General features: G+C 31.8%; 2 protein-coding genes across 2 annotated transcripts in view; one reads left to right on the top strand and one right to left on the bottom strand.

The window, feature by feature from the left end:
• Positions 1–1711, top strand: part of LOC21390269 (protein disulfide-isomerase 5-2) — a 4840-nt gene extending 3129 nt beyond the window's left edge. Inside the window, exon 5 of the mRNA XM_010096680.2 lies at positions 1180–1711. Coding sequence (XP_010094982.1) covers positions 1180–1482 — 303 coding nt within the window. The 3' untranslated portion in view covers positions 1483–1711. The remainder of the gene's footprint in view (positions 1–1179) is intronic.
• A 1717-nt stretch (positions 1712–3428) lies between these two features.
• Positions 3429–7607, bottom strand: LOC21390268 (receptor homology region, transmembrane domain- and RING domain-containing protein 2). Its single transcript, XM_010096679.2, has 4 exons — positions 7193–7607; positions 6222–6452; positions 4794–5198; positions 3429–4277 (listed from the first exon to the last, which is right to left on the bottom strand). The coding sequence occupies exons 1-4, from the start codon at positions 7314–7316 to the stop codon at positions 3700–3702; spliced, it is 1338 nt and encodes a 445-aa protein (XP_010094981.1). The 5' UTR covers positions 7317–7607; the 3' UTR covers positions 3429–3699.
• Between the last annotated feature and the right edge of the window lie 7249 nt (positions 7608–14856).

The raw sequence follows: 14856 nt of genomic DNA, 5'->3' as shown, positions 1-14856 counted from the left end.
CCTTCGTTTCTGAAGGAATACAATCATTGCCTACCTTCAGCATCCTACTGTTGTATATTTGTTGTGCATTTAGATATTTGTACATTTGCAATGCAATATATAAGATGTATGTGCTTGTATTTACTGATAATGACACGGATTTCCTCTACATCTTTTATTTCTCTGAAGAAAGTTGATCGTTAATTGAAGCACTGGAATCCTATCTTCATCAGCACACTATCTATTTGTCTATGCATGTGCTTGTGTATATTTAGATGCTTGTATCTCTGCACATACGATGTATCGATTGGTACATATTCATTGAAATGGTATGTGTATGCGTTTTCAACGAATCCCCTCATTTTTTTGGAGTTTATTTCATTAAGGGGAAGAGAGATAAAGGAATACTTTAGCCTATTTTGTTACCGTATCACTTATGATACTCTTTCTTGCTTGGATCTGTGCATCACTGATTATTCCACTGAGCATTGGCATAAAGTTCTACTTCCGCCTATTCTGTTTCTTTTTGTTGTTTGTTTGTTAGTTTGAGTGTTCTGTCAAATCATAGACACACACACACACATATATATACCAGATAGCCTTGAATATTAGAATGGCCAAAATGCATCCATTCTAAGTTGGCACCCAAATCGACCTGATTCTTTGCCTATGTTATCAATATTATTAAAAAGATAGGGGAAAAAAACAATTAAATAAAGTTAGAAATGGAAAACAGCCATTAAAGCTTTCTAAGATCTGTGGAACCTGGTGGCCATGGGCAACCACAAGATCTAATCCTCTCATAAAGAGGTGTATGCGTCATTATACTTGTATGACTTGGTTCCTTCTCATTGAGTTCTACCGTGACACATTAATTAAGCATATAGAAGTGGTTTTGCACGGTTTGGTTTTCATGAACATTGCGTTCGAGAGTGAGTGATTTAAATAAGAACATCTTGCCTTCCATTTTCCAATATCAGTTGGTATAAAAAGATTGGTGTAAGCGTGGCCATGTGTCGCATTATTCATGTTTATGTAAAAATAATTCGTCTGTTATATGTACTAGGAAACTTTAAACCTATTCTTTTTCCTGCCAAAAATTAAAGCTTGAAGGACATATTTACTTTGTTGCTACTTTCATGCTTGAACAAAAGAAACTCGTGTAGGTGTAGCAGTCCCACTATTTTTGTTTTATTTCAGGTTATTGGTTCAGAAAGCATTGAAGAGGAGGATCAAGCATCACAGATATCGCGATTCCTCGAAGGTTACAGGGAAGGAAGAACAATACAGACAAGAATCGGCGGTTCATCAGTGCTTGGCTTTATAAATTCACTAATTGGCTTCAAGCTTATATACATAATTGTTTTCCTTGTTGCGGTTATGATGATTATACGAACCATTAAAGGAGATGACGAGTCTCTCGGAGACCGAGCTGACCAATCTAGCAGGCTTGTCACTGATGGTGAAAGCAGAGAGCAAAGATCTGGAGAAAAGGAAGACTAAACATGGACTTTTGACAGGATTAGGCGGTGAATTCAAACTGTGAAAACTGATGAAAGAAGGACAGGGCCGATAGCTAGCAAGTCTACAAACGTTATGGACGGTTGGAAGTTATTCCATGTGACTTTGATTTTTGTACGGCTTCTTTTCATTCCTATCCATCATTGAAGTAGGTGTTATGTATAAAAATTTTTAGTATTATTTATTTGAGGAGTACGAAGTTGGTTTGCCAGTTTGAGAAGTTGAGACAATTACATATTTTCCTAATCATGTTGCGGTTATACTCGTGATAAAATATGACCTCAAATTCAAAGGAAGGTTTGAGCACTAGTGTTTTTTTGTTAGTGGCCAAAGCGACGAACAATGCTAGGTGTCACAAGTGGCAGTGGGGTTCAACATCATATACTAATAGAAAGTTAGTCCCACACAAGAGCTCAGTTTTTGCGTATAGAAATAATTACATAAAATGTTTACGTCGTGGACGTTTGGTTCATGAATTCATAATTATTCTTAATTTACGTGTGTTTTTTATGAAAAAAAATACTGTAACGAATTACGAACCATGATTCAAATCATGACACGAATACATCACCATATTACAAAAATATCTACTTGTACAGGCATATATAATACCGGTTATGTCTTATAGTTTATTTTGAACACGTTCCTTATATGAGGAGTTTTTGTATTTTTGGGCTGATTTTTTTGATAATATGTTACATACTGATTTTCCTTTTCAACCTCGGTGAATATTTTGTAATCAATTATTTGATTTAATGTTAATTGGAGTTTACTCAATCAACTTTTTTTATTTTATTTGCTTGATGGTTCGCATTCATTGGTTCATTTCAGAATCTCTCTTTCCATCTTCCCGACGGATTTTACTCGTAATTTTTTTTATTTGTTTGGTGATTATTTTTGGAATTTCTTTTTGTGCATCAGGTATGGCCATCTCTTTGGTTTGGACTTTGATCTATCAGGTTTTTTTTTTTTTTTTTTTTTTTTTTTTTTTTTTTTTTTTTTTTGGTTATGTCTGCATCTCTTTTTTTCCTTTTGGTTATGTCTGTTCGTCGTTTTTTCTTTTCCACTTTCGTTTCTTTTGCCGTTTTCTTTTCTATAATTTATATACCCTATAATTAATGTACATAGTTTGGTGATTTTCTTTTGTTGTGGGTAGCCGGATTTCCCACGCCCTAAATAGAATCTCTATCTATTCAGCTAAAAAATAGGATCTCTAACTAATAAATTTACTTTCACATAAATCGTTCCAAGATTTGACTACGATAAATCAATTATTTACAGGTAAACACATTTATTTAATTTTTTAATATAAGATAGGAGGATTCAAACTCTCATCACGTGTGTGAAATTACGATTAAGCTTTTCCCACAACTACCACTCTCGTTTAGTTCGCTGATTCAAATTTTTAATTCGAGTTAAGATGTGATGTTATGTGAGAACTTTTTACTGTACTAAAAAAGTTAGATGTGACTGTTTCTAAGAACTTTTTACTGTAACAAAACTCGAATCGACAAAGTAAACAATGCCTGAACTTGCTGATGTGGAGAATTTTATAATAGTGGGAAAAAAGATTTCTTCTTGAAAATAACTTCCTTAATCCATGTTAATTGCTTCTTTTTTTTTTTTTTAGTAGATTGTCGCACTCACGAGTAAATAAGATTTAAGCCCAATTTAAACATCGAAATGGTACCAGTGAATAACAAATAGACTTCGTATGTGGTACCCAAAAAAAAAAAATAAAAAAGCGTGATTTACAATTAAAATTAAATCAAAACCTGGTTAGTAGTTTAGCTATATATTCGTCAAAGCTGAACACAATATCAACAAATCACCCGCATCATGTCACATTCTGGAACTTACTTTTGATGATTGTGATATACAGAAAAACCCTTAAAAAAAAAAAAAAAAAAAAAAAGAAAAGAAAGAAAGAAAAACGCAACTAATTCTCTTAATTCAAAATTAATGGCAATCTTACACTATAACGCAATAATGTACACGCAAGTATGCAACATGAAGAAACATCGAAGCAGAACCCAGCACAAACTAGCCACTGCATAGATGAAACCCAATCACACGCAAGTAGTAATATGAAAGCACAGTGGACTTACTGTCGTTTCTCTGGTTTTCTCTGTCTTCCCTGGAAGGTTTAAAGCGGGTCAGTTCTCTTCTCTCAACTTTCAATCACACGCAAGGGTTTGATCAACATTCCGGTAGGGACTGAGCAGAAGCAAACGGAGAGAAACTCGCAGCAGACTCACTGCAATGCAGCGGGTTGTGCTGATGACTAGAGGAGCTCACAAAGGGCGGTGAGGCATTGCTGGGGCTAGGAATGTGCGGAGACAAGTATCTCGAGTTAAGAGGCGAAAAAGAAGGGTAACCCAAGGAATAGCCTGAAACCAAATGAGAAGCATGAGATCTCTGGGAAGACGCATTCTGAAGATCCAATGAGCTCCGGCTTACGCCCGGGGAGGGTGATTGGCGGTAGGACGACCTAAGAGATTGCTGAACATATGAAGTGCTTGCGAGAGAGTAAGGACGAGAAAGGGAAGGGGAACGAGAGGATGCTGGGGCAATCTGTATGGCTGACGATGATGCTAGTGATGACCGCACTGATGACAGCACAGACGAGGAAGCTACGGAAGCTGGGCTGGAAGAAAGCAACGGTGTCGATTCTGAAGCTGGTGGATCACCTGTGGAAGTTCTAGCATCGCGTTTGCAAACCGGGCAAAATGTCCTCCATGAAGTAAGCCAAGAATCAACACAGAAAGCGTGGAACTCTGCCAAAGTTCAGAAATAGTATTTTTTGAGACGTACATACAAAATAAGATAAGATTTGAGATATTAGATCATGATACAGAGAAACAGTCAATAGACACATTAGCTTGAGAAAGAGCCAACCATATTGTTAGAGAATGAGAAATATAAATAAAATAAAGGGAGTTTTTATGGTATCAGGAACTGAATTTGTATTTCCAAAGCTACACGAGTTATCACCTCAAGAAAGATTTTAGTGTACAAGTTTATCCAATAACCAAAACACGTGCAAGGCCAATTTTGGTCTATAATCAGTAAATCATTTGGATCAACCCTGGTCTATTGGGAAAACATTTCTTCCCTGCACAAAGAAGTATAATTTCTATCTACATCTCTACATGCAAAACACAGATTTCAAGTTTGACGATGTATGGTACTATTTTTTATCTGATAAAAGAGTGTGTATAAACAAATGTTACTGAGAATATAAGTGTACATTTGTAAGCAATTTCCACATCTAAAGGAGTATGAAAACTTACTGTGACGACATGGCAAAATCCTGAGCTTCTCTCCTACACTGTAGTCTTCAAGGCATATGGCACAAGTGATTGAAGTGCAATTATCTTCTAAAACAGCAGTAAATATCAGACTAGGCATTGCTCTCACCAAGCGACTGCTCATCCCATGAAATTCCCGAACATGAGAAGCTCGAGGGCGTTCTCGTCTTATTCTATGCCTGCGAACGAAGAAACAAGTAGCTAGCACTGCAGACATTGCTAGCAGGGAGATGAAGGATATTGCCATAATTGACCATGCTGAATTTTCAAAGCTTGGTATTAGCCACACTTCCATATCTGTAAGCCCTGCATATTTCTTTAGTTTCTCACCAGAAGCCTTGGAAACAAAGACAGCATGTATCTTTATGCCGGCCGAATTTCCTGCCACTGAATTTTCCAGATGACTGGGAATTAGAGATTCTCATGATCACTCAATATTTACTTCGTACAAACAAAAAACAAGAATGTTTTAAACAACTCCAGACTTCTCAATGATGAAGTACAATCATTTTCTCAATTCAAAAGGCTAAACAGTCTGCTATGAAGAACTCAGACCAACTTAGGCTCTTAAATACATTACCTCAACCGCTTGGTTTTTCCTTTTGAATATCAAACACAAACACACGTACAAGGAACACACTTTTTGAGATGATAAAGTTGACTTTTCAAACGTTATTCTTTTGACCATTTATGTGCGTGCGTGCATGCATTGCCACATATCTATCAGATATGTGCTAATCCCACCACCAATCCGATGTTCTAATTCTAAAAAATACCCGCAATCCAACACATGCATGATTCAAACTTCAAAGTAATCAACGCAATCAAAGATATTGTTTCACTTTAGCAGATAGCCAGATATCATGAAGTTTCTAAGAACTACTATCAAAAGCTCACCTTTTGGTATCAAACAACCATGCTGCTAATTCAGTAAAAACAACCATGCTGCTATGGATTACTCAAAACAAAGAAAATAGAATGTCCTTACAAAAGCTAATATGTTCTTATCTTAGCCAAATAATAAGTCACAAGGGAGTTGCTAACCCTGAGTAAAATGATTAAAGCATAAGTTGTTGTTCTGTTAACTGAGCAAGTAATTGTTTCACATGGTTTGTTTTCATGTTAACAAAAGAAATGATAGTAGTGATAAAATCGTCCCATGAGCTCCAAGATTCCACTTTGATAACTCTTAAAAGTTGACAAAACCATAAACACTAATTGTCTAATCCAATTGGTTATCATCTATAAAATTACGATGCAAAGCTCAACCTTATTGACCTAGATTTACAGTGAAACATTCACTTTCGTAGAAGTAGCACGCACATAAAGAATAAAGACAAACAGAAAAGCTCGTGCATATACAAGTTTTTTGTTCATGCATACATAAATTTAACAAGGAAAGGTCTTTACTTGCAACCAAGGCACCACCATTTTCATTATCATAGACAATCGCAGCTTTAAAGCCAGCCTCTTGTGCTCTTCGAACTTTCTCTTCAAAACTGCACCCTCCCCTAATTATTAGAGCAAATGGGGAGCTCCCGTTTTTTGCTGGCTTAACTTTATTTGTTAATTTAGAACACGCATCAACAGGCTCTGCTGAATACAAAACTCCACATTCCCCAGATCCTTTTATTGCTGGAGCTGAAGAAACCAACACCACAAGAAAAAACATTAGCACCACGGTACCAACTCAAACACACACAGAATAAGCACTTATGCATTGCAATTGCATATCCTTGTAACATAAATGAACAGTTTGGTTTATCCCTGTAACATGTATACAACAACCAACCATATGTATATTCCTTATAACATAAAAGAACAGTTAAAGATATTCTAGAAACCTAGTGCGAGAAAACGCTCTTGTAATCTAGAGAGAGAAATGGGGAATAAACATTCTTGATCCTGAGTGAACAAGTTTTCTGGAGGCACTCAGCTGAACTAAAATATCTTTGCGTTCTTGTTGTGTTCTATAAGGGATTAGATAGGTTAGAATAAGATCACTAACGTCATTCTTATAAATTCTCCAAATATTCTTAGCCTCTCAGAACTAACAAAAAACCCATATGCACACAAATATTATCTCCATAAAGCCTCTACCAGTTTCTTTGTTTTCAATTGACAGCTTCTTCAAATATTTCCAATTCAAAAGCTTTCATCCTTCCTAAACTCCAACATAACCTAGTCCAGCAAAATCTTTCATTTCTAGTAAAATTTTCTTTTTCCGAGACAATTAAGGCGAAGAAAAGGAAATTCAGAAGTCAATAACAGCTCATAAATAATTGCATAACTTTCGCAATCCAAGAAACCAATTTCCTCGCAATTTCCCAGCAAACAAACAAAATCCACAACCAAAAATAATCAAGAAAAATAAAACTGACCGAAATTGGCTTCGATGTCGTCGAAAGAGAGTGTGACATTATTCCCAATCAGCACAACGTTGGCCGATATTAGAGAGAAGCCACTCAACAGAAACATCACCGAAAAAACAACCACCGAATTCATACTTCCCAATCAAAACTCACCAGATTCTTACGATTCTCTTTCCTTTAACGGACACAACAGAAGAAAGCAGAAATCTTTCCTTCCAAACGCTCAGAAAATTAGGGTTTCGAAAGAGGAATAGATACATCGGCTTCCATTTCAAAAGAATATCTGAATCTTATTAGATCCTATTTTTATATTTTGGGATTTCGGCAACAGAAATTGAAGCTCCTATTTGTATATTCGCAAACAAACAGACAAAACCAGCAAGTTGTTTCAATTAGTAGATTAGTATGGATTTTCTCTCTTTTCTCCTTTCCTTTTTCGCGTTAAAATGGATAAGTTTTTTTCATTATATAATTGTCCAGCTTTTTCTTTTTTTTTTTTGTTATGGGAAATGGAGGAGGTTTTTTTTTTTTTATTAATGAATTTTGCGCTTGTTTATATATATATATATATATATTATAGAAACTCTGCTGCACTCGTAATGAAAAAGTACGGTATTGTTTACCTACAATAATACAATTTTAAGTTTTTAATTTAAATTAAAACATAATTTTATGAAAAAATTTTAATTATAATAAAAAAATAAATATAATTTTTTATGAGAATTTTTAATTATAATAAAATTAAAATTTAAAATTTAAATCAGTAAAATGAATAATATTTAATTTAAAAAAAAAATTAAGACGCGTTTGTAACTCATTCTAAAATAATTTTACTTTTTATATGAAAATGAAAATGAAAACGTTTTCAATCTCAGACAGAAATTATTTTTAAAAATGTGTTTGGTAGTTTTATCAAGAGATTATTTTCAGTATAAAAAAATCATTAATGTCTCTCTTTCTCTCTCTCTGCTCAAGAGATGAGAAAATAAAAATAAAAAATAAAAAATGACTAAAAGTCATTTTTTATTTCTCTCTCATTTTACACTAAATCAAAAAATCATTTTTATTTCTGTTTTTTGTCTTTATTGCACTAAACGTCGTTTGAGAAACGTTTTCATTTTTTTTCTCAAAAAATGTAAAAAATAAAAACGGAATCAATTCTGAACACGATTTTAGTGTTATAAATTTTTTTTCCCTTTAAAATGTATTTTTTTTCTTAAACTAAATTCTTTTTTTTAACTCTATTTTGCTAACTCTCTTTTTGTTTATATATGGTGATTTTTATGATTAGTTTTTTGAAAGTCATTTTTTCAATGAGTACTTTTTTTTCCCTGAAATTCAATGATTAGTTTGGTATTATCTACTTTCAACACCACCACCAATTCAAAAGTCCAACAGGTCCCATGATCCCGAGATTTCTAAAGAAGTCTCTATTATACGCGGTTTCTTTTTTTTTTTTTTGTTAGGAGACACGTGTTATGAGTTGGTTCTTTGTTTTTAATGGAGAGATGACATGATAATCATCTCAAAATCGATAGACATGCCATTTATTTTCAGTGATGATGATTCCCCTAAATTTAATTTAATTAATAGATTTTAGAAACTGAAGTTTGAATTTGATTTTCTGCAAATAATATAATAATATCAAATACGTAAAAATGAGTAAAAGTTAGGATAACTAGCAAATAGTAAGGGGTTATTTTTTTAGAGTGTAATTTGAGTATAATTTTTAAGTTAAATTTGAGTTATAATTTGAGTTGAAGTTGTAACTTGAATAAAGTTGAGTAAAGTTAAATAAAGTTAAAACTTTAAAAAACGTGAACTTAAATAAAGTTCAAACTCGAGTTGTCTTTTTTTGAGTTTTTTGGACAAAAAAATATGCCTTTAATTTCAGCAAAAAAAAAAACTAGCAAAAAGAAAAATGTAAAAGAAAGGATACCCCGTTCTTTTCATTGATTCGAATTTTGCTACAGTAAAAAGTTCTCAAAAATAATCACATCTAACTTTTTATTACAGTAAAAATCTCTCACATAACATCATATTTTAACTCGAATTAAAAACTCAAATTAGCGAACCGAACGCCTTTAAAAATGTCTTCGGACAATACATCCGACATACCATTCCAGTTTTGAAATGTATTTTCATTTTACCGCTTGAACCAAACAAAATAGTTAAAAACTCCTTTTAATTTGGTACTTGAGTAAATGATATCTCAAATCTAAAGTAATTATTTCATAGATATGTAATTTACTGTCCCCAACGTTATTTCATAAACATTTAATCTACTGTTTCGTTGAAAAGATTTATTCGGCACTTAGTAAATAAGATTTTAATTTCTTGTTTTTTTTTGTATTTTATATTTTTAGTTCATTTTCTTTTCTAGTATTATATTGGTTCTCATTTTATATTCTATTGTTTACAGTTAACTTGACACATAGATAGTTTTATCAAAACAACTCATATTATCGTTTAATTAGTAGATTGTGTCGTCGCAATTGCTTACTATATAAATTGTTGTTTGCATTGAGATACGTACATTTTATTTATTTTTTCTTGCAATAAGTGTCTTTTTTTTTCCTATACGACCACCCGTTTTGTTTATGCTTAGAGCCTTTATATAGAGATTACAGAATACTAGAAAGGAAAACATTTAAAGTCAACTATTACACTAACTACATAATAGGAAACACCCAAAGTCAACTATTGCATTAACAGTGGGAAGTATCGGGTCCGTTTATTTCCATTTTTATTTTCGTTTTTCACGTTTTTCGAGAAGAAAAAATAAAAACGGGAAATGAAAATGTGTTTGGGAAGAATCCGTACCAAAACCAAAAACAAAAACGTTTTTGGATTTTTCCCAAAAACTCAATTTTTTTGAAAACGGATGATTTCTCCCTTCGCCCACCACCCCGACTGCTCCCCCAACTCTTCTGCGACTGCCCCCCCGCGCATTGAGCAACAAGGAACCTTAAACTCCAGTTGCCTTCCGGCGACCTTACAACTTCCCTTCTAAAAAGGAAAAAATGATAACTTAATTCCAATGCTACCTTATTCAAGGGCAACATATATATTTAATAGATATAATAATGTTTATTTAATATATTTAATATTATTATTTATTTAATATATTATTAATTTAAATATTATTACATGTTTTTAAAAATTAAACCACAAAACACAATTTCAGTTTTTTTAAACTGAAAACAATCTCGGAATAAAACTACCAAATGCATTTTCAGAAATGATTTCAAAATGAAAATAAAAACGTTTTCGTTTTCATTTTCATACAAAAAATAAAAACGTTTTGGAACCAATTCCAAACGCACCCATCGTTTTGATTGCAACAACCTCCTTTATTTACTTTTTATTCTAATAAGTATAGTAATTCACTGTTACCATTTACTTTACTCTTTCATATGTGGCATAGCATTGGAAAATTATCCACATCATCTTTTTCCCTACACTTCTCTAATTTGCCTTTGGCTAATTATTTTTGTATTTTAATTAATCATCATTTGTATTAATCACTAAATAGTAGCTTTGAATATTGATGGCCCGTTCATTTTATCGATTTGAGTTTAGAATTCAAATTTTATTACAGTAAAAAAGCTCTAAAAAACAGTTACATTTAACTTTTTTACTACAGTAAACAACTCTCACATAAAGACACATCTCAACTCAAATTAAAAACTCGAATAAACGAACTAAACGGGCTCTTAAACGACAATTCTACTAGAGAGTGGTCTAAGGAAACTAGGTTCTCAACACTTAAAAAATTTCTTTCAATGATTATTTGATCAGTTCTTTTTTTTCTTATTTACTCTCTATCAAAATTTTACTTAAGTCATTATTTTTACTCGTCTCTTCCCCCAAATACTTTTAAGGTTCGTTTAGAAGGTACACCCAAATTATGATTTAGGTTTATTAGTATGAATTTTATGAGAAAAAAAATATTAAAATTTAAACTCTTTATAAGATAAAAAAACACTATGAGATAATCATAATTTAAATTTGAATATAACTTTTAAACAACTCCATAACCTCTTTATTGCCCCGGACAGTCACAAAATTCACCAAATGCTGAAAGAGTCAACACAACAAGACGGAGCTTTTGCTCAAATCATGGTCACATAATCACATTTGAAAGCATTGCACCAAGCACAAGAATACATTGTACAAAGACCATCTGACGTGGAAAAAGGAAATGGAATAGGTACTCTTTTCCAATCACACCCAATTAGAATAACGGGTCTCAGATAATGCATAACGAGGGGAAAAAAACAAAAAAACAAAAGAAAAACAAGAGATGACAATGATGGTTGGGTTGAGAAAACAAAATAATATACATAACCTCATTCATTTTATCAATTTAAATTTTTAATTTTAATTTTATTACAGTTAAAATTTTTTACATAAAATTATATATTAATTTAAATAAAAAGCGAAAAAACTCAAATCGCTGAACTAAACGTGACCATAAAATGCTTCAAAACTTCGGATACTAAACTTGAAAATTGACGCATTTAATAAGTTTTTGTAGATTTAAACAGGAGTTACAATCTATAAATATGTTTAAAAAAAATACCTTTTTTATTTTGTCTAAATATCACTTTTATCTTTCTTATTATATAAATATCTAAAACACCCTTGTGTGTTTATAATGAGACTCTATATATCCTAAAGCAATTCAATTTTAAAAATGTAACCTTCCGTTTTATATTAAATATTATTTTAGATATAATCTAACTAAAAGATTAAATAAAAATATTTTTAAAATATTCAAATAAATATTTTAATTGAACAAATATTTCATTTTTTAAGATTGATTTTATTTAATATTTTTGTATAGTAATGTTTCAATTGTATTCAATATGAGTGGAACAAAATTTAATTGCTTCAGGGTGTATTTTGAGTATGATTTTATATACACGAGAGGTGTTTTGAGCATTTACAGAAAGACAAAAGTAGTATTTAATTAAAATACAATGAATGTTTTAAATATTATCCTTAAATATACTGTTTTAAGATAACTATTTTTAGATAGAGTATCCTCGTACAAAAAGAAAGTGAGTTGGGTGGTTACATGCAATATCTTTGTACAGAGCATGTTTAATCTAACAGTAACTCCACATTTATATCTTTAATGATCAACTTTAGAGTATGAATTCTCCCATTCCTATTATTATTATTATAATCTTAAAAAGAAGAAAGGGAGCCACATGTCACTCGAGAATGACCTAGCAAACTAAGGGGTTATTCTTTTGCAACAAAACTCAGAAAAAGTTTAAACTCAAGTTATAACTTTATTCAAGTTCACGTTCTTTTAAGTTCTAATTTTATTCAACTTTACTTAATTTTATTCAAGTTACAACTTCAACTCAAGTTATAACTCAAAAACTACACTTAAGTTACACTCAAGTTACACTCCAAAAAAACATGCCCAAAACTGCTTTAGAGGAAGAACTACAATTAGCATTTTAATCATAAAAAAATAAAAAATAAATAAAAATTGCCATGCATGAATATATATGGCTTGAGCATTCGAAGCTGCTTACTTTTCCACAAGAGTCATGACTTGATAAAAATAACTTTAACGCGCGCATTTATTCTGCATAACTATCTTTAACGTTCCCACCACCTATTGCTAGTTGCTACTCTTTCAACAATGTAACGCCAAGTCAATTCTATATATATATATATAGATATACACACATATATACACGTATTATGTATGTGTATATTGGTATATATTTAATTACAATCTCTCATTTACGTTATATATGTACAATCAGTAGTGGCAATCTAGCTAATAATTAGAGGAATATGTCTGCATTGAAGGAAGGAAAGAATAAAAGGAAGACAATAATCGAGCCCAATAAGGCTATTTCTTGGAGGGAGAGGAAACATCTTGCAGATAGAGAAGAAGAAGCTCTCAAACAAGATATAAAAGATCTCAATACATGGGTATTAGATCATCTTCTAGTCTACTCAGTGTTGTTTTTTTTTTTTTTTTTTATATTTTTTTCCGAATGCATGTTTTTTAAGTATTATTATTATTAAGCAATTGTAGAAAACAAAAGCAGTGTTTCTACGAAACTAATAAATTCTAGCGTTTTCTTTTTTCTCTTTTTTTGCTCCGAGATTAACTTTGAGAGGTTGCAAATATTCTCAAATGGCACGTTGTTGGTTCTAGAAAAGGGAAAAGATTGGAGGGAAAAAAAAACCTTAAAAACATCTCTCGTTTAATGAATATCATGTTATACGTTTTAAAAGTTATGTTAAAGGGATCGTCCTAACGAAGAGATTGTAGAAAAGGCCTATATATAATTGTTAATAGAAATTTTAAGTTTATTTTTGAAAGTCTAATCTTCAATTTTTGGCAGGCCAACATGATAGATGGTATGAATGATCAACAATTGAGGGGATACATAGAAAACAGACCTGAGGAGTTAAAGACAGTAAAGATTACAAAGAGCAACACTGCCAGACCAAAAGTAATTTCTATATATTAATCAAATTACCATATTTATTAAACGTCAACCTGATCATCAATTCTTTTTTGCCTTTTGGAATAAATGATCATTTCCCTTATATGTATGATTGGCTTTTAACAAAAATATTGCTGATACTTTTTTTTTTTTTTTTTTGAAAAAAAAAATGCAGATCCAAAAGATTGGCAAGTCTAAATCCTCAGCTTCAAATAGTGGAATTATGGCTTCAGTGTGGAAGTTCCACAAAGAAGATGGGGAAGAAGATCAGTTAAACGTTATGTCAGCTGATATCATTTCTTAGACATATATTACTTAATTCTAGTAAAAAATCAAAATTAATGTCTTTTAGTTGGATTATTATATCCCCTGATATCCGTTGTTATATATGTTGTTTCCTTTATTAAAAAGGATATCAACAAATGAAAGTTCTTTAGACCAAGGAGTGTGACAATAAAATTAACATTACTGAAAAAGTCTCCATATGAAAATTGTGTTACTTTCTCAACATACACATATGTATGTAGCTTTTTTACGTTAACAATATCAACCATTTAAGGGAACAAATGGAAGAAAGGCCCGCAGAGAAAGTGGGAATCAAAAATCATCGTTAAATCTAAGGTCTTGTTCACTTCGCAGATTTAAGTTTTCAATTCGAACTGAGATGTGGCATTTTTTTTAGAGCTTTTTACTGTAGCAAAAAGTTAGATGTGACATTTTCTGATAACTTTTTACTGTAAAAACCTAAAACTGAAAACTCGAATCGGTGAAATGAATGAGACCTAAGAGTAAAGAAAAGTGTTGACTTTAACGTTTGTTTTTAACAGTCTAATGTGTTGTTTAAAATAAAATTGTTTGGCGCCTTATCTATGAACCGAACGAGCCAGTCTCTCTCTTTAAACAAAGAGAAAATTGGGGGAATAGATAATTGCCAACTCAAAAACCAGTCTCTCTCTCTCTAAACAAAGAGGAAATGGGAGAATAGATAATTGCCAACTCAAAAATAAATAGGGAGATTGTTTTTAGCTTAAGACTCTGTTCATTTCACTGATTCGAGTTTAAAATTCGAGTTTTGCTACAGTAAAAGCTCTTTAAAACAGTCACATCTAATTTTTTTACTATATTAAAAAGCTCTCATATAAAATTATATCTTAACTCGACTTAAATATTGGATGTTGACAAAAT

The sequence above is a fragment of the Morus notabilis genome, unplaced genomic scaffold, assembly GCF_000414095.1.
Source record: "Morus notabilis unplaced genomic scaffold, ASM41409v2 Scaffold411, whole genome shotgun sequence".
NCBI lineage: Eukaryota > Viridiplantae > Streptophyta > Magnoliopsida > Rosales > Moraceae > Morus > Morus notabilis.
The sequence above is the reverse complement of the archived record's forward strand: the minus strand, read 5'-3'. Positions and strand labels throughout refer to the sequence as shown.